Genomic DNA, 19,451 nt, shown 5'->3' with positions numbered 1-19,451 from the left:
CTGAAACGATTTGGCATGGGTCCTTAGATCCTCAAACAGGTCTACAGCTGCACTTTCGAGAGCATCCTGACTCGTTGCTTCATCGCCTGGTATGGCAACAGCTCGGCCTCCGACCGCAAGGCGCTACAGAGGGACCTCTGTGCCAGGCGGTGTCAGAGGAAGGCCCTAAATATTGCCAAAGACCCCAGCAACCCTAGTCATAGACTGTTCTCTCTGGTACTGCACGGCAAGCGGTACCGGAGCACCAAGTCTAGGTCCAAAAGGCCTAGACTTCTTAACAGCTTCTACCCCCAAGCCATAAGACTCTAATCTGAACATCTAATCAAATGGCTACCCAGACCTTTTGCATTGACCACCCGATTTTTACGCTGCTGTTACTCTCTGTTTATTATCTATGCATAGTCATTTTACCTCTACCTACATATGCATATTACCTCAATTACCTCTGTATATAGCCTCATTACTTTTATTTAAAAAATGTATATTTTTTACCTTTTATTTAGTAAATATATTCGTAAGTTATTTTTCTTAACTGCATTGTTGGTTAGGGCCTGTAGGGAAGCATTTCATTGTAAGGTCTACACTTGTTGTATTCGGTGCATTTGACAAACAACATTTGATTTGGTACAGATCAAGCCAGCGTCTTGGACTCACTGTGTTTAGCATCGTCACACACTGTTCAGGTTAATTGTCTAGCCTAGCTCCCTCTTCTTAGACTGGGGATTTGTTCCAAATGTCACCCTATTCCCTATATAGGTTACTATATAGGGGTTACTATATAGGGAATTAGGGTGTCATTTCGGACGCTGCCTGGATACTAGTGGATTTCCACTCAAATTTTTGTCCTTACTTTGCCTTCTTAGTATTGTCCAGCAGGGCCTTCCCTTCTCTCTGCTGGCTCCCCACAGGCAGGGCCTTCCCTTCTCTCTGCTGGCCCCCCACAGGCAGGGCCTTCCCTTCTCTGTGCTGGCCCAACACAACTCTGCTGGCCTTCCCTTCTCTCTGCTGGCTCCCCACAGGCAGGGCCTTCCCTTCTCTGTGCTGGCCCAACACAACTCTGCTGGCCTTCCCTTCTCTCTGCTGGCTCCCCACAGGCAGGGCCTTCGCTTCTCTCTGCTGGCCCCCCACAGGCATGGCCTTCCCTTCTCTGTGCTGGCCCAACACAACTCTGCTGGCCTTCCCTTCTCTCTGCTGGCTCCCCACAGGCAGGGCCTTCCCTTCTCTCTGCTGGCCCAACACAACTCTGCTGGCCTTCCCTTCTCTCTGCTGGCCCAACACAACTCTGCTGGCCCAACACAACTCTGCTGGCCTTCCCTTCTCTCTGCTGGCCCAACACAACTCTGCTGGCTCCCCACAGGCAGGGCCTTCCCTTCTCTCTGCTGGTCCCCCACAGGCAGGGCCTTCCCTTCTCTCTGCTGGCCCCCCACAGGCAGGGCCTTCCCTTCTCTCTGCGGGCCCCCACAGGCAGTGTCAAGGAAAGCAGTGATGGGAGGGAGCCAGGACCTACTACTGCTCACTTATTACCCTCCTGACCTTTCTGAACCAGCCTCCCCCTCACCCCAGAACCAGACAAAGCCAGCAGCATCACCCAACCTCACCCCAGAACCAGACAAAGCCAGCAGCCTCACCCAACCTCACCCCAGAACCAGACAAAGCCAGCAGCCTCACCCAACCTCACCACAGAACTAGACAAAGCCAGCAGCCTCACCCAACCTCACCCCAGAACCAGACAAAGCCAGCAGCCTCACCCAACCTCACCCCAGAACCAGACAAAGCCAGCAGCCTCACCCAACCTCACCCCAGAACCAGACAAAGCCAGCAGCCTCACCCAACCTCACCCCAGAACCAGACAAAGCCAGCAGCCTCACCCAACCTCACCCCAGAACCAGACAAAGCCAGCAGCCTCACCCAACCTCACCCCAGAACTAGACAAAGCCAGCAGCCTCACCCTACCTCACCCCAGAACTAGACAAAGCCAGCAGCCCCCCCTCGTCCAACCTCACCCCAGAATTAGACAAAGCTCGCAGCCTCCCCCTCGCCGCCCTCACCCCAGAACCAGACAAAGCCAGCAGCCTCACCCTCACCCAACCTCACCCCAAAACTAGACAAAACCCACAGCCTCCCCCTCGCCGCCCTCACCCCAGAACCAGACAAAGCCAGCAGCCTCCCCCTCACCCAACCTCACCCCAAAACTAGACAAAACCAGCAGCCTCCCCCAATATTCCCCATTAGTGATGGGGGTGGATTGATACACAATATTACTTTTTATGATTTTATATTAATACTGACTTTAAGTATCGGTTCTTTAAAAAACGTAATGTTAGGTAGTGCTAGTCAGCTGTACCTGCGCCAAAACCGTTATTTCTAATTTTATGGCTTGTTCTCCGTCTTCTCTCTAAATGGGGAGCCGACATGTTTTCAGGACTTGTATTTCTTTATTTTTTATTTTGGTTTCTCATTTTGTCATGGGTCTCTTTTGCCCCTCTGCAGCGACATAGTCCAATGGTAAAAAAGTAAGCAATAAATGTCAATATTGAATGTCACGGTGAGGTCCCTGGTAATTCCCGGCCTTATAATCCCTATATAGCGTAATAGCTTTGACCAGGGCACATTTGAAACTTGACTATTTTTCTTTTCTTTTTCTATTGGAGCTGTTCCATCGACATTTTCAGTGAACTCAATGTTTTGTGATATTTACATGGAACTGTGTGTTTGACCTTTGATCTGGTACTGTAGTTTGACCACCCTCTGAGCCTGGTTCCTCTCTATGTTCCATCCTTCTAGGGAATCCTAGTCACTGAGCTTCTACCTCTGCTTGCTCTCTGGGGTCAAGGCTGGGTAACTGGAAAGCACTTTGACAACTGCTGATATAAAAATGGGATTGATTGATTGTGTGACCTCTGTGCTTCCTTCCCTCCTTTCTCAGGTGATGTGTCTCCCATCAGTATGTCTCCCATCAGCCAGTCACAGTTCATCCCTCTGGGGGAGGTGCTGTGCCTGGCCATTTCGGCCATGAACTCAGCCCGCAAGCCTGTCACCCAGGAAGCCCTGACAGAACACCTGGCAACATGTTTCCCAGGTAAAAACAATACAACGTCAGTGTCTATATGTTACAGCGAACACCAGAAATGTTTATTCTGCTAAGTTCTCAACCACCCCAGGTAGCACACATAAAGGCAATGCTGCACCGCCGTAAACCTAACCCCTGCAGCCTTGTGTGTCATTAAAGCCAGGAGCGTTTCCTGACCACTGGAAAAACTCTGGGTCATTTAGTGCGCTGTCTGAATTCATTTCCTCACATTTTACTGTCACCAGATGGAGCCGACTAAATGGAGCAGCTCTTCCTCAGCCAGAGACATCTTTATGTAACCTGAGAGGAGTTATATTGCCAGCATATACAAATTAAAACAAATCTCACACAACCGTGGATATTAAATCATGGGTGTAGGGGCTGATGAGAAGTTGAGAGGCTGTGTAACGAGGGATACATAGTTCTACAGCTGACAGTACACGTGGAAACTTAATCAGGAGTTTGGCCTGTTTTTACCTCACCATTGTAAAATGCTAACGATTATTATAATCATGGAAAACTAGCTCGGAGAAGAGCTTAGTGAGATGAAGTTCACAACAATCAGTGTTGTATTGTGAAGTGTCATTTTTATAACGGGTTAGCCTATAGTTTTCCATTACACTTGCGATAATACTGCCATTTCTCATGAAATAGCTAGTAAAGCAGTTAAATAGATGATAACTATTGGCACCTAAATAAAATGGAATACAGTCCGGTATAAGGCCTATCTGGTTATTTCAGCTCAAAAATACTTGAAAAGATGTTTTCTGTTCTCATTCAAACTAGGCTAAATCACGCTGTAGTAGCATGTACAGTTCTATAACAAATATTGATCTGCTTTTTCCCTTAATTAGCATGTATGTCTATTACACAGACACAAGTGCTGGGGGTCAAATGAATGCGCTCCATGCAAGCAAGGGTATTCACTCCTCAATCTGTGTCCCAAATGGCACCCTATTCCCTACAGTATATAGTGCACTACTTTACACCATGGTTCATGGGGCTCATATGGTTCATGGGGCCAATGAGGTTCATAGAGCCCACAGGGTTCATAGGGCCCATTGGGTTCATAGGACCTATAGGGTTCATAGGGCCCATAGGGTTCACAGGGTTCATAGAACCCACAGGGTTCATAGGGTCCACAGGGTTCATAGAGCCCACCGGGTTCATAGGGCCCACAGGGTTCATAGGGCCCACATGGTTCATAGGGCCCACATGGTTCATAGGGCCCACAGGGTTCATAGGGCCCACACGGTTCATAGGGCCCACGGGGTTCATAGGGCCCACAGGGTTCATAGGGCCCACATGGTTCATAGGGCCCACAGGGTTCATAGGGCCCATGGGGTTCATAGGGCCCACAGTGTTCATAGGGCCCACGGGGTTCATAGTAGTGTGTGCTGGGGGCCTCCCGAGTGGTGCAGAGGTCTAAGGCTCTGCACCGCAGTGCTAGATGCTTCACTACAGATCTGGGTTCGATCCCGGGCTGTGTCGCGACCGGGAGACCCATAGGGTGGCGCACAATTGGCCCAGCGTCGTCCGAGTTTGGCCGGCTGGGATGTCCTTGTCCCATCGCACTCTAGCGACTCCTTGTGGGGGGCCGGGCGCATGCAAGCTGACAGTGGTCGCCAGTTGTACGGTGTTTCCTCCGACACATTGGTGCAGCTGGCTTCCGGGTTAAGTGAGCAGTGTGTCAAGAAGCAGTGCGGCTTGGCAGGGTCGTGTTTCGGAGGACTCTTGTCTCTCGACTTTCGCCTCTCCCGAGTTCGTACGGGAGTTGCAGCGATGGGACAAGACTGTAACTACCAATTGGATATCATGATGTTGGGAGTAAAAATACAAATAGTGTGTACTAAATAGGAAATAGGGTTCAATTTGCGACGTACCCTCAGTCTGCTCCAGAAGATATTATGGAAAGGTCATTGGGGAAGGTTGTTACAGATGGGGACGAGCCTACTTGGGACAGAACTGTGACTGTTTAATGCCGGGCCTGGTTCAACCGGGCCCACCTCTCTATGTATCACTGGAAACTAAAGCATGTGATGCACGCTGAGGTAATTGAATTGCCTGCACTTAATTGTTGCACATGACTGCATTTCTGGGCAGATATGAAGTGCAAACAGTGGATGTGTAGGACTGAAGCTTTAAGCGGGAGGCTCCCCTAGTCTCTTGGTATGCTGTTTTGTATACACTGATGGACCTAAACATGATCCACGCCAGCTTGACACTGGAACAACAAAGGTCATGCAGACATTTTTAGTGGGGCTGCCCATTCAGCAGATCTTCCACCAATGGCGTGATGGCATATTGTGTTTATTTATTCTATATATTACATTCTGCAACGTTCAGAATATTGGATCCCGTGCTGAATAAGCCTCTAGCCCATCTGCCTCCTCCTTGACCATCCAATCATGCCCCTCTCCCCTCCCTTCCCTAGTCCCCACCTCTGTGCTGAGTAAGTACCTTGTGTTCCAGCACCCTGCGCCCCCCCCGACACAGTCTCTCTCTCTCTCTCTCCCTCATGCTCTCTCTCTCTCTCTCTCTCTCTCTCTCTCCCTCATGCTCTCTCTCCCTCATGCTCTCTCTCCCTCATGCTCTCTCTCTCTCTCTCTCTCTCTCTCTCTCTCTCTCTCTCTCCCTCATGCTCTCTCTCCCTCATGCTCTCTCTCTCTCTCTTTCTCTCTTCTCTCCCCCCCGCTGGAAGGTCAAAGCCAGTGCTGGAAGGATTAAAATGAGGAGGAGCTAATCTAGTTAGCTGTTAACTCAGTCTCAGTCCTCCCTCTGTCTGTCTCTCTCTCTGTCTTTTCTCTCTTGCACGGTTTTTATTTTATTTAGCTATTATGGCCCCTCCCCCAACCCGCTTTATGGCCCCTCCCCCCAACCTGCTTTATGGCCCCTCCCCCCAACCCGCTTTATGGCCCATCCCTCCAACCCGCTTTATGGCCTATCCCTCCAACCCGCTTTATGGCCTATCCCTCCAACCCTCTTTATGGCCTATCCCTCCAACCTGCTTCATGGCCCATCCCTCCAACCCTCTTTATGGCCCATCCCTCCAACCCGCTTTATGGCCCATCCCTCCTACCCTCTTTATGATTCAGTTTGGACCCTCAGCTCAGGTGTGTGCGTGACTGTGTGCTGGCATCCTAGACACAGAGGTACAAAGGTTTATGTAGGGGAGTTTAAGTACCGCTTCATAATGGCAAATGTCATGTTTTGTCAATGTCAAGCAGATATGGGTGGTGTCCTAAACAGCACCTTGTTCACTTCACAGTGTACTATTTTGAAATAGGGAAAAGAGTTGCCTTTTGAGATGCACCCTTATTCCTCCGTTACTACCCCTTCATTCAGACACTTGAGTCACAAGAGCAGGGCTTCCCTCCTATCTTCAGAGGAATAAGAGGAAGTTGCGTCACTTTGGTCTGCAACTAAACCCGTATGATGTAATGGCAGGCAACCTCAACCCCTAAGGCTGATCTGTCATACAGACATATGTGTAGGCGGGTAACGGTCTGTCTGCCTGCTTGCCAGTTTATCAATTTACACACTACAATATACAATAACCTGTCCCCTCAACTGACACACCACAATAACATGTCCCCTCAACTGACACACCACAATAACATGTCCCCTCAACTGACACACCACAATAACATGTCCCCTCAACTTACACACCACAATAACATGTCCCCTCAACTTACACACCACCATAACCTGTCCCCTCAACTGACACACCACAATAACATGTCCCCTCAACTTACACACCACAATAACATGTCCCCTCAACTGACACACCACAATAACATGTCCCCTCAACTTACACACCACAATAACATGTCCCCTCAACTGACACACCACAATAACATGTCCCCTCAACTGACACACCACAATAACATGTCCCCTCAACTTACACACCACCATAACATGTCCCCTCAACTGACACACCACAATAACATGTCCCCTCAACTGACACACCACAATAACATGTCCCCTCAACTTACACACCACAATAACATGTCCCCTCAACTGACACACCACAATAACATGTCCCCTCAACTGACACACCACAATAACATGTCCCCTCAACTGACACACCACAATAACATGTCCCCTCAACTGACACACCACAATAACATGTCCCCTCAACTGACACACCACAATAACATGTCCCCTCAACTGACACACCACAATAACATGTCCCCTCAAGTTACACACCACCATAACCTGTCCCCTCAACTTACACACCACTAAAACCTGTCCCCTCAACTTACACATCACAATAACCTGTCCCCTCAACTTACACACCACCATAACCGGTCCCCTCAACTTACACACCACAATAACATGTCCCCTCAACTGACACACCACAATAACATGTCCCCTCAACTGACACACCACAATAACATGTCCCCTCCTGACAACTGAACTTACACACACAAAACCTGTCCCCTCAACTTACACACCACTAAAACCTGTCCCCTCAACTTACACATCACAATAACCTGTCCCCTCAACTTACACACCGCAAAACCTGTCCCCTCAACTGACACACCACAATAACATGTCCCCTCAACTGACACACCACAATAACATGTCCCCTCAACTGACACACCACAATAAGATGTCCCCTCAACTGACACACCACAATAACATGTCCCCTCAAGTTACACACCACCATAACATGTCCCCTCAACTTACACACCACCATAACCGGTCCCCTCAACTTACAGACCACCATTACCTGTCCCCTCAACTTACACACCACAATAACCTGTCCCCTCAACTTACACACCACCCTAACCTGTCCCCTCAACTTACACACCACCCTAACCTGTCCCCTCAACTTACACACCACCCTAACCTGTCCCCTCAACTTACACACCACTAAAACCTGTCCCCTCAACTTACACATCACAATAACCTGTCCCCTCAACTTAAACACCACCATAACCGGTCCCCTCAACTTACACACCACCATAACCGGTCCCCTCAACTTACACACCACCATAACCTGTCCCCTCAACTGACACACCATCATAACCGGTCCCCTCAACTTACACACCACAATAACCTGTCCCCTCAACTTACACATTACAATAACCTGTCCCCTCAACTGACACACCATCATAACCGGTCCCCTCAACTTACACACCACCATAACATGTCCCCTCAACTTACACATCACCATAACTTGTCTCCTCAACTTACACACCACCATAACCGGTCCCCTCAACTTACACACCACCATAACCGGTCCCCTCAACTTACACACCACAATAACCTGTCCCCTCAACTGACACACCACAATAACCTGTCCCCTCAACTTACACACCACAATAACCTGCCCCCTCAACTTACACATTACAATAACCTGCCCCCTCAACTTACACACCACAATAACCTGCCCCCTCAACTTACACATCACAATAACCTGCCCCCTCAACTTACACATTACCATAACCTGTCCCCTCAATTTACACACCACAATAACCGGTCCCCTCAACTTACACACCACCATCACCTGTCCCCTCAATTTACACACCACCATAACCTGTCCCCTCAACTTACACACCACAATAGGTTGTTCCCTCAATTTACACTGTTTTCCTTTAGTCCCATTACTCAGTTCCTAAACTGAATCCAGGAATGTATTATCCTATTTTAGACTCTTAACATTGCTTTAATTCAGCAGGGAGCATATTTAGTCCGTTCGTTTTAGGGATGTATGACTGTTTAAATAATCCCTTTCTATGGTTCCATGACAGTAGACCTGTATTGTACTTGTATTAGTACTGTGCAGCTGTCTTCATCGACCTGGCCAAGGCTTTCGACTCTGTCAATCACCGTATTCTTATCGGCAGACTCAATAGCCTTGGTTTCTCAAATGACTGCCGCGCCTGGTTCACCAACTACTTCGCAGACAGAGTTCAGTGTGTCAAATCGGAGGGCCTGTTGTTCGGACCTCTGGCAGTCTCTATGGGGGTGCCACAGGGTTCAATTCTCGGGCCGACTCTTTTCTCTGTATATATCAATGATGTCGCTCTTGCTGCGGTGATTCCCTGATCCACCTCTACTGTAACGGTTCTCTTGTGGTGAAGGAGAGTCGGACCAAAATGCAGCGTGTAGATTGCGATCCATGTTTATTAAACTGAAGTAACACGAGCGTAGCGAAAACCAAAACAGCCTAATACTGGTGCACATACACACAGAACAAGGACATCAAGACACTAAGGACAATCACCCATGAAACACTCAAAGAATATGGCTGCCTAAATATATGGTTCCCAATCAGAGACAACGATAAACACCTGCCTCTGATTGAGAACCACTTCAGACAGCCATAGACCTAACTAGAACACCCCACTAAGCTACAATCCCAATACATACACACCACATACAAAAACCCATGCCACACCCTGGCCTGACCAAATAAATGAAGATAAACACAAAATACTTCGACCAGGGTGTGACAGAACCCACCCCCTAAGGTGCGGACTCCCGAACGCACCTCAAAACACTAGGGAGGGTCCGGGTGGGCGTCTGTCCATGGTGGCGGCTCCGGCGCGGGACGTGGACCCCACTCACTCAATGTCTTAGTCCCCTCTCCTCGCGTCCTTGGATAGTCCACCCTCGCCGCCAACCATGGCCTAGTAGTCCTCACCCAGAACCCCACTGGACTGAGGAGCAGATCGGGACTGAGGGGCAGCTCGGGACTGAGGGGCAGCTCGGGACTGAGGGGCAGCTCGGGACTGAGGGGCAGCTCGGGACTAAGAGGAAGCTCGGGAGTGAGAGGAAGCTCGGGAGTGAGAGGAAGCTCAGGAGTGAGAGGAGGCTCAGGAGTGAGAGGAAGCTCAGGCAGGTTGATGGATCTACCAGATCCTGGCTGGCTGGTGGTTTCGGCAGATCCTGGCTGACTGGCAGATCCCGGCTGACTGGCAGATCCCGGCTGACTGGCAGATCCCGGCTGACTGGCAGATCCTGGCTGACTGGCGGATCCTGGCTGACTGGCGGATCTGGCAGATCCTGGCTGACTGGCGGATCCTGGCTGACTGGCGGATCCTGGCCGACTGGCAGTTCTGGCAGATCCCGGCTGACTGGCGGATCTGGAAGAGTCTGGTTGACTGGCGGATCTGGAAGAGTCTGGTTGACTGGCAGATCTGGAAGAGTCTGGTTGACTAGCAGATCTGGAAGAGTCTGGTTGACTGGCGGATCTGGAAGAGTCTGTTTGACTGGCAGATCTGGAAGAGTCTGGCTGACTGGCGGATCTGGAAGAGTCTGGCTGACTGGCGGATCTGGAAGAGTCTGGTTGACTGGCGGATCTGGAAGAGTCTGGTTGACTGGCAGATCTGGAAGAGTCTGGTTGACTGGCAGATCTGGAAGAGTCTGGCTGACTGGCGGATCTGGAAGAGCCTGGCAGACTGGCAGATCTGGAAGAGTCTGGTTGACTTGCGGATCTGGAAGAGTCTGGTTGACTGGCAGATCTGGAAGAGTGGCTGACTGGCGGATCCTGGCAGACTGAAAAATCTGGCTGCTCCATGCTGACTGGAGGCTCTGGCTGCTCCACGCTTACTGGCGGCTCTGGCTGCTCCATGTAGGCTGACAGCTCTGGCGGCTTCTTACAGACTGGCAGCTCTGGCGGCTCCGTGCAGACTGGCAGCTCCTTGCAGACTGACAGCTCCTTACAGACTGACAGCTCCTTGCAGACTGACAGCTCCTTGCAGACTGGCAGTTCCTTGCAGACTGGCAGCTCCTTGCAGACTGGCAGCTCCTTGCAGACTGGCAGCTCCTTGCAGACTGACAGCTCTGGCTGCTTCATGCAGACTGACAGCTCTGGCTGCTCCTTGCAGACTGACAGCTCCCGCTGCTCCATGCAGACTGACATATCTGGCTGCTTCATGCAGACTGACATCTCTGGCTGCTTCATGCAGACTGGCATCTCTGGCTGCTTCATGCAGACTGACAGCTCTGGCTGATCCATGCAGACTGGCAGCTCTGGCTGCTCCATGTAGACTGACAGCTCTGGCTGCTCCATGCAGACTGGAAGCTCTGGCTGCTCCATGTAGACTGACAGCTCTGGCTGCGCTGAACAGGCAGGAGACTCCAGCAGCGCAGGAGAGGAGAAAGGCTCCGACAGCGCTGGAGAGGCGAGGCGCACTGTAGGCCTGATGCGTGGTGCTGGTACTGGTGGTACTAGACCGAGGACACGCACAGGAAGCCTGGTGCGGGGAGCTGCTACCGGAGGGCTGGGGTGTGGAGGTGGTACTGGATAGACCGGACCGTGCAGGCGTACTGGAGCTCTTGAGCACCGAGCCTGCCCAACCTTACCTGGCTCGATGCCCACTCTAGCCCGGCCGATACGAGGAGCTGGAATATACCGCACCGGGCTATGCACCCGCACTGGGGACACCGTGCGCACCACTGCATAACACGGTGCTTGCCCAGTCTCTCTAGACATCTACGCAGACGACACCATTATGTATACATCTGGCCCTTCTTAACTAACCTCCAAACAAGCTTTAATTCCATACAACACTCCTTCTGTGGCCTCCAACTGCTCTTGAACGCTAGTAAAACCAAATGCTTTTCAACCTTTTGTTGCCCGCACACGTCCGCACAACTAGCATCACTACCCTGGACGGTTCTGACTTAGAATATGTGGACAACTACAAATACCTAGGTGTCTGGTTAGACTGTAAACTCTCCTTCCAGACTCATATTAAACATCTCCGATCCAAAATCAAATCTAGAATCAGCTCCAAATCTAGAACAAAGCCTCCTTCACTCACGCCGCCAAACCTACCCTAGTAAAACTGACTATCCTACCGATCCTCGACTTCGGCGATGTTATCTACAAAATAGCTTCCAATACTCTACTCCGCAAACTGGATGCAGTCTATCACAGTGCCATCCGTTTTGTTACCAATTCCCCTTATACCACCCACTACTGCGACCTGTATGCTCTAGTCGGCTGGCCCTTGCTACATATTTGTCGCCAGACCCACTGGTTCCAGGTCGTCTATAAGTCTATGCTAGGTAAAGCTATCTTAGCTCACTGGTCACGATAACAACACCCACCCGTAGCACTCGCTCCAGCAGGTATATCTCACTGATCATCCCCAAAGCCAACATCTCCTTTGGCCGTCTTTCCTTCCAGTTCTCTGCTGCCAGTGACTGGAACGAATTGCAAAAATCGCTGAAGCTGGAGACTTATATTTCCCTCACTAACTTTAAACATCAGCCATCTGAGCAGCTAACCGATTGCTGCAGCTGTACATAACCCATCTGTAAATAGCCCACCCAATCTACCTACCTCATCCCCATATTGTTTTTATTAACTTTTCTGCTCTTTTGCACACCAGTATCACTACTTACACACCATCATCTGATCATCATCATCTGCTCATCTATCACTCCAGTGTTAATCTGCTAAATTGTAATTACTTCGCTACTATGGCCTATTTATTGCCTACCTCCTCACGCCATTTGCACACACTGTTCATAGACTTTCTTTTTTTCTATTGTGTTATTGACTGTACGCTTGTTTATTCCGTGTGTAACTTTGTGTTGTTGTTTGTGTCACACAGCTATGCTTTATCTTGGCCAGGTCGCAGTTGTAAATGAGAACTTGTTCTCAACTGGCCCATCTGGTTAAATAAAGGTGAAATCAAATAAATAATTTCATAAATAATTAGACACAGTAGGTGCCTTTCCCTATCACATGCCAAGTATTGTAGTGAAGCTATTCTGTGTGTGTGCACGTGTGTGTGTGTCAGAATGGGAGCAGGTTTTGTTGGTATGGGAAGAGTGTAGTCGTGGTGGGGCGGTCTGCTGCGTGTGTGTCTGAGGTGGGTATGACCGCTCGCTGCCTCGCCTGCCTGTGTTTTGCTGCAGCCTCAGCCTGCATATGCGGCTGGCTGGCTGAGTGGCTGGCTGAGTGGCTGGCTGAATGGCTGGCTGAATGGCTGGTGGGATTGCATCACGCTGGCCAGGCTGAAAGGGCACCATGATGTAACTGTGAGTAATACTACCTCCAGTAAAGTGAAGCAGCTCAGCACTGGACTATACTGTACTATACTATACTGTACTATACTGTTCTGTTCTATATTGTACGATACAAAACTATACTATAACATAATGTACTATACTGTAATGTACTATACTATACTGGACTATACTGTACTATACTATACTGTTCTGTTCTATATTGTACGATACGAAACTATACTATAACATACTGTACTATACTGTAATGTACTATACTATACTATACTGTGATGTGAATGACATGTGGATGGGGAGTTGCTACTGCTGCACTCTCTATGTGTGTCCCAAATGGCACCTTATTCAAATGTAGTGCACTATATAAGGAATAGGGTGCCATTTGGAACGTAGCCCGTGTCACCGGCTGACTGGTTCCCAACAGGGCTGATCAGACAGTGAAGACATGTTTTGTATACCAATAACAAGTTATAACAACACGTAACAAGCTATAACAACCCGTAACAAGCTGTAACAAGCTACAAATCAAATCAAATTGGATTTGTCACATACACGTGTTTAGCAGATGTTATTGTGGGTGTAGCGAAATGCTGTAACAAGCTGTAACAACCTGTATAGTCAGATTACCATCAGACAGATCCACATCCGCCATATGGTTGATGTATTGAGGGAATGACAGTTTTCATGATCGATGGATTGGTTTATACAATCATAGCTCATCCGTAGCGGAGTAATAAACATTCAATGCTGTTATACAGTGGGGCAAAAAAGTATTTAGTCCGCCACCAATTGTGCAAGTTCTCCCACTTAAAAAGATGAGAGGCCTGTAATGTTCATCATAGGTACACTTCAACTATGACAGACGAAATGAGAGAAAAAAATCCAGAAAATCACATTGTAGGATTTTTTATGAATTTATTTGCAAATTATGGTGGAAAATAAGTATTTGGTCACCTACAAACAAGCAAGATTTCTGGCTCTCACAGACCTGTAACTTCTTCTTTAAGAGGCTCCTCTGTCCTCCACTTGTTATCAGTATAAAAGACACCTGTCCAAAACCTCAAACAGTCACACTCCAAACTCCACTATGGCCAAGACCAAAGAGCTGTCAAAGGACACCAGAAACAAAATTGTAGACCTGCACCAGGCTGGGAAGACTGAATATGCAATAGGTAAGCAGCATGGTTTGAAGAAATCAACTGTGGGAGCAATTATTAGGAAATGGAAGACATACAAGACCACTGATAATCTCCCTCGATCTGGGGCTCCACGCAAGATCTCACCCCGTGGGGTCAAAATGATCACAAGAACGGTGAGCAAAAATCCCAGAACCACACGGGGGGACCTAGTGAATGACCTGCTGAGAGCTGGGACCAAAGTAACAAAGCCTACCATCAGTAACACACTCAAATCCTGCAGTGCCAGACGTGTCCCCCTGCTTAAGCCAGTACATGTCCAGGCCCGTCTGAAGTTTGCTAGAGAGCATTTGGATGATCCAGAAGAAGATTGGGAGAATGTCATATGGTCAGATGAAACCAAAATATAACTTTTTGGTAAAAACTCAACTCGTTGTGTTTGGAGGACAAAGAATGCTGAGTTGCATCCAAAGAACACCATACCTACTGTGAAGCATGGGGGTGGAAACATCATGCTTTGGGGCTGTTTTTCTGCAAAGGGACCAGGACGACTGATCCGTGTAAAGGAAAGAATGAATGGGGCCATGTATCGTGAGATTTTGAGTGAAAACCTCCTTCCATCAGCAAGGGCATTGAAGATGAAACGTGGCTGGGTCTTTCAGCATGACAATGATCCCAAACACACCAACCGGGCAACGAAGGAGTGTCTTCATAAGAAGCATTTCAAGGTCCTGGAGTGGCCTAGCCAGTCTCCAGATCTCAACCCCATTGAAAATCTTTGAAGGGAGTTGAAAGTCCGTGTTGCCCAGCAACAGCCCCAAAACATCACAGCTCTAGAGGAGATCTGCATGGAGGAATGTGCCAAAATACCAGCAACAGTGTGTGAAAACCTTGTGAAGACTTACAGAAAACGTTTGACCTCTGTCATTGCCAACATAGGGTACATAACAAAGTATTGAGATAAACTTTTGTTATTAACCAAATACTTATTTTCTACCATAATTTGCAAATAAATTAATTAAAGATCCTACAATGTGATTTTCTGGATTTTTCTTCTCATTTTGTCTGTTATAGTTGAAGTGTACCTATGATGAAAATTACAGGCCTCTCTCATCTTTTGAAGTGGGAGAACTTGCACAATTGGTGTCTGACTAAATACTTTTTTGCCCCACTGTATATGATAATATCACTAATGATGCATACACCAGTTGATATAGTGCACTTCACAGGGAATACGGTTCCATTTGGGACACATCCAGAATGTTATGTTTGACATTTCTGACATGTTCCTATCCGTGTCGTTGTCTAGGTGTGCCCACGCCGACGGCAGAGATTCTCCATCACACGCTGAGTATGCTGGTCCGGGAGAGGAAGATCTACCCCACACCAGAGGGCTACTTCATTGTCACGCCCCAGACCTACTTCATCACGCCCTCTCTCATCAGGACCAGCTCCAAATGGTACCACCTGGATGAGAGGATACCTGACCGCCAGCAACAACAACAACAACAACAACAACAACAACAGTGTACCTCCCCCCTCTCTGGAACCATCACCCCTTCCACTTCTGGCTGTGTCAGAGACAGGGCCCATCCTAAGAACCATGGAGACTCCTATAATAGTTACCGTGACGACCCCCCCAGCCACCACACGACCCTCACCAGGAAGTCCCCTAAGGAGCACCGAGAGGCCTACTCTCCCCACTCCCCTCACTCACCTCACTCCCCTCACACACCCACACAGACCCAGCCCCAGCCTACCTCCACGGAAAAGACCCGGAGCACCCTGAGCTTCCCCTTCAAGTCGGACACCCTGACCAAGCACCGTGAGGGGGGCAGCAGCGGGGAGAAGCAGTCCAAGAAGTTTGGCCTCAAGCTGTTCCGGCTGAGCTTCAAGAAGGACAAGACCAAGCAGCTGACCACCTTCTCGGCCCAGTTCCCCCCGGAGGAGTGGCCTCTGCGGGACGAGGAGACGCCCACGGCCGTGCCGCGCGACGTGGAGATGGAGATCATCAGGCGGATCAACCCGGACCTGACGGTGGAAAACGTGGCGAGACACACGGCCGTGATGAAGAGGCTAGAGGAGGAGAGGGCTCAGAGGAGCAAAGCCAGCTCGTCAGCCCAGCACAGCGCACGCAGCAGGAGGAGCCGTGGACACCGCAAGCCCCAAGGTAAGCCGTCACGCTCCCACAGTAAGACCCGCGCCTCCCGGGGAGACCCCTCTGAGGGATCCAACCTGGACCTGGGGGCTGAGAGGGACTACCGGGCTTACAGCTCCTCCCTGGCGCGCTCGCCACGGGACACCTCCTTCTCCATGGAGCGCAGCCGTGCCCGACACCTGGCCCACAGCAACCCAAACATCATGGAGTCCCACCTGCCCATCACCCCGGAGTGGGACGTGTCGGGAGAGCTGGCCAAGAGGAGGACGGAGATGCCCTTCCCAGAGCCCTCACACGGGCCGTCCCACTCCAAGGTGCACCGCAGCCACAGCCACACGCAGGAGAGGAAGTCGCGCAACGAGCGCTCGGACAACAAGGCCAAAGAGCGGTCCCGCTCCATGGACAACTCCAAAGGGCCCCTAGGGGCCGGGCAGATTGGGCCCCCGGACTACTTTGAGCGCAGCCCTGATGAGAGGGACAGAGACAGGAGCCGCTACTACACCGATGATGGGACCTTGAGGGCCTCAGCCCAGGCCTCCCAGTACACCCACTCGCGGGCCACGCCCCCTGCTGCTAAGTTAGCCTCTGACCCCTGTGGGCCCGACGGAGGGAGAACACTTGAAAATAACAAAAGTAGAGACCGTTTACCTGCCTACGACAGCCAGAAGGCTTATTCTCCTAAACACATGGCTGATGACTATTTCCAGTGCAATGCATCCACTGAGGCGGTCCTCACTACCCCTAGCCCCTTAGGAAAACCCAATCACGATAACTTACCTAAGGTGAAGGTAGGCTGTTCATCCGACAGACAGACCCCTCATCCCCCAGAATACAAAGAGGACACTACAAAGGGACAGAACGGTGTTAGTTTGCCCATGCCCTGCCAGATGCCTGAGCCTTTGCCAAATGGCCGTTCAGTACAGCACCACAACACCAACTCTGGTAGCATGGACAGGAGGAAGGACATCTTCAGCAAAGACACTCTATTCAAACCTCCGCCCAACACGCTGCCCAGTGGCTACGGGGACGGAAGCTACTCCAGGTCGAGCACGCTGAGGAAGACCCCGGTCATGTCGTCGGCTGAGGTGCTGGACAGCCAGGAGCACTTTGAGCAGCCGGGCCCCCTGCTAGCTGTGCCCCGGCCCCCCTCCTCTGGCCCCTCAGGGATGGAGCAGGCTGGCTCGTGCCCGGCCGGGGAAGCCTCCTTCGACTACTACAACGTGTCTGATGATGACGAGCTGGAGGACGCCGCCTCAGCCAAGCAGGCAGAGCAGGAGCTGAAGTCCCCTGAGGGCTGTGGTGGGGTCGGTGGGGGAGGGGGGGGTACCATGCAGTGGCTGCTGGAGCGGGAGAAGGAGAGGGACCTCCAGCGCAGGTTTGAGAGGAACCTGACCTTCCCCAACCCCAAGGAGAGTGACCACAACAACCAGAGCCAGCAGTCAGCCCACTCAGCCAGGCTGGACAGCATGGACAGCAGTAGTGTTACAGTGGACAGTGGATTTAACTCTCCACGGTAAGCCTCGTCGGGTGACAACAACACACTCACTCACACAGCCTCTCTGTTTGTGTGGTCGGTGGTCATGAGAGGGGATGGCTTCTTATTCTGTGAATAGACTAATGGTGGGATTATTGTTCTCACATGAGAACATAATGGACTGGTAATATTATTCCATATGGTGCTGTTGATTCTAGTGAATCTGAAGTACAACCTATCATGGTTATAGCCCTGTAAAAGAGACAGAATAGGAGTTTCCAATGTTCCCCAATTCCATAATTGCCTCTCATCCATGTGAACTTTTGCTTTTCTGTTTACAAAACAACATTTTTGCTCTGAGTGGATTTGGTTTTCTTTGTTTGTTTCTTTCTTTCTGATGTCTGTGCTTCCCTCAATGATTCACGTTCATTTGGACTGTGGTATTCTTCTGAGTGTCTTAGTGAATCACTTGAGCGTAAGCAGACATCTGTGTTTTTGTGGAGTTTTTTTCCCTCGTGATACATGGTGTCTGTCACTGAAATATGTCCATTACGTCAACTATTCTCATGGCTTTACCTTCAGCCGACAAAATAGGACCTTTTTTGGTCCCATAAGCAACATACAGTCTGGAGGTTTTGGAGGATTTTGATATTCATCAGTGGTAGAGGGAGAAAGAGGGAGTCCCTCAGCTCAGGCCTCCCTCTGTCATGGTTCATCTGTCGGGTCACAACTGTCTCAGCTGACACACAGCTCTCTCTTCTCATAACAGAAAAGTTGAGCCTCTAAATCCTAAAAGCCATAACTATAAACAAAGACTTGTTCAAAATGTGATTAAGTCATTAGTGCAGGCCTGAATCTACTTTACCGCAAAGAACGGACCTCACCGTTTTTTAATGTACTTTCAAATTGTGTGAAAAATTGTATTCCGGCTGTTTTTAAAGACTATTGAACTGTGGTCTTAAATTATATAGATAGCAGCCCCCAAAAGCTTTTGTGCATTACAACACTGCCTGTTTTTGCTAAATCCTTTTCACCCGGGCCCCTCTGGCATAGTGGGAGTGTGTGACGCTTCATTAGGGTCACATGTGTCTTCCTGTGTCTAACCCCGACCACATGCTCTAGCCTCTAAACAAGATGGATGCCCGCGCTAGCGCCGCTCGTCTTTGATTGGTTTGTATCACGCTTAGGTTTGCAGTTCAGAACCTCTGGGACCATCGGCTCATTTGTTTTCGGGCTGAGTTTCCCCTCCCCTCAGCCCCTACCATGTTTCCAGCCACGGCCTCCCGCTCTCCCCCGGGGCCAGTAATGGAAAATAATGTCTCTGTATTCAGCAGACGTTTGGCTGTCTCTAGATAATGCTCCTCAGCAGACGTTTGGCTGTCTCTAGATAATGCTCCTCAGCAGACGTTTGGCTGTCTCTAGATAATGTTCCTCGGCAGACGTTTGGCTGTCTCTAGATAATGCTCCTCAGCAGACGTTTGGCTGTCTCTAGATAATGCTCCTCAGCAGACGTTTGGCTGTCTCTAGATAATGCTCCTCAGCAGACGTTTGGCTGTCTCTAGATAATGCTCCTCGGCAGACGTTTGGCTGTCTCTAGATAATGTTCCTCGGCAGAAGTTT

General features: G+C 49.8%; 1 protein-coding gene across 3 annotated transcripts in view; it reads left to right on the top strand.

Annotated features, from left to right (window-relative positions):
• The window catches only part of LOC115129264 (storkhead-box protein 2-like), a 121,357-nt gene that overhangs the window by 97,824 nt on the left and 4,082 nt on the right, over positions 1 to 19,451 (top strand). For all 3 annotated transcript variants that reach the window (XM_029659424.2, XM_029659425.2, XM_029659426.2), the window contains exons 2-3: positions 2,927 to 3,079; positions 15,509 to 17,870. In XM_029659424.2, coding sequence (XP_029515284.2) covers positions 2,927 to 3,079; positions 15,509 to 17,870 — 2,515 coding nt within the window. The remainder of the gene's footprint in view (positions 1 to 2,926; positions 3,080 to 15,508; positions 17,871 to 19,451) is intronic.

Source organism: Oncorhynchus nerka, linkage group LG5 (assembly GCF_034236695.1).
Source record: "Oncorhynchus nerka isolate Pitt River linkage group LG5, Oner_Uvic_2.0, whole genome shotgun sequence".
NCBI lineage: Eukaryota > Metazoa > Chordata > Actinopteri > Salmoniformes > Salmonidae > Oncorhynchus > Oncorhynchus nerka.
This window is presented reverse-complemented; position numbering and strand designations above follow the sequence as displayed.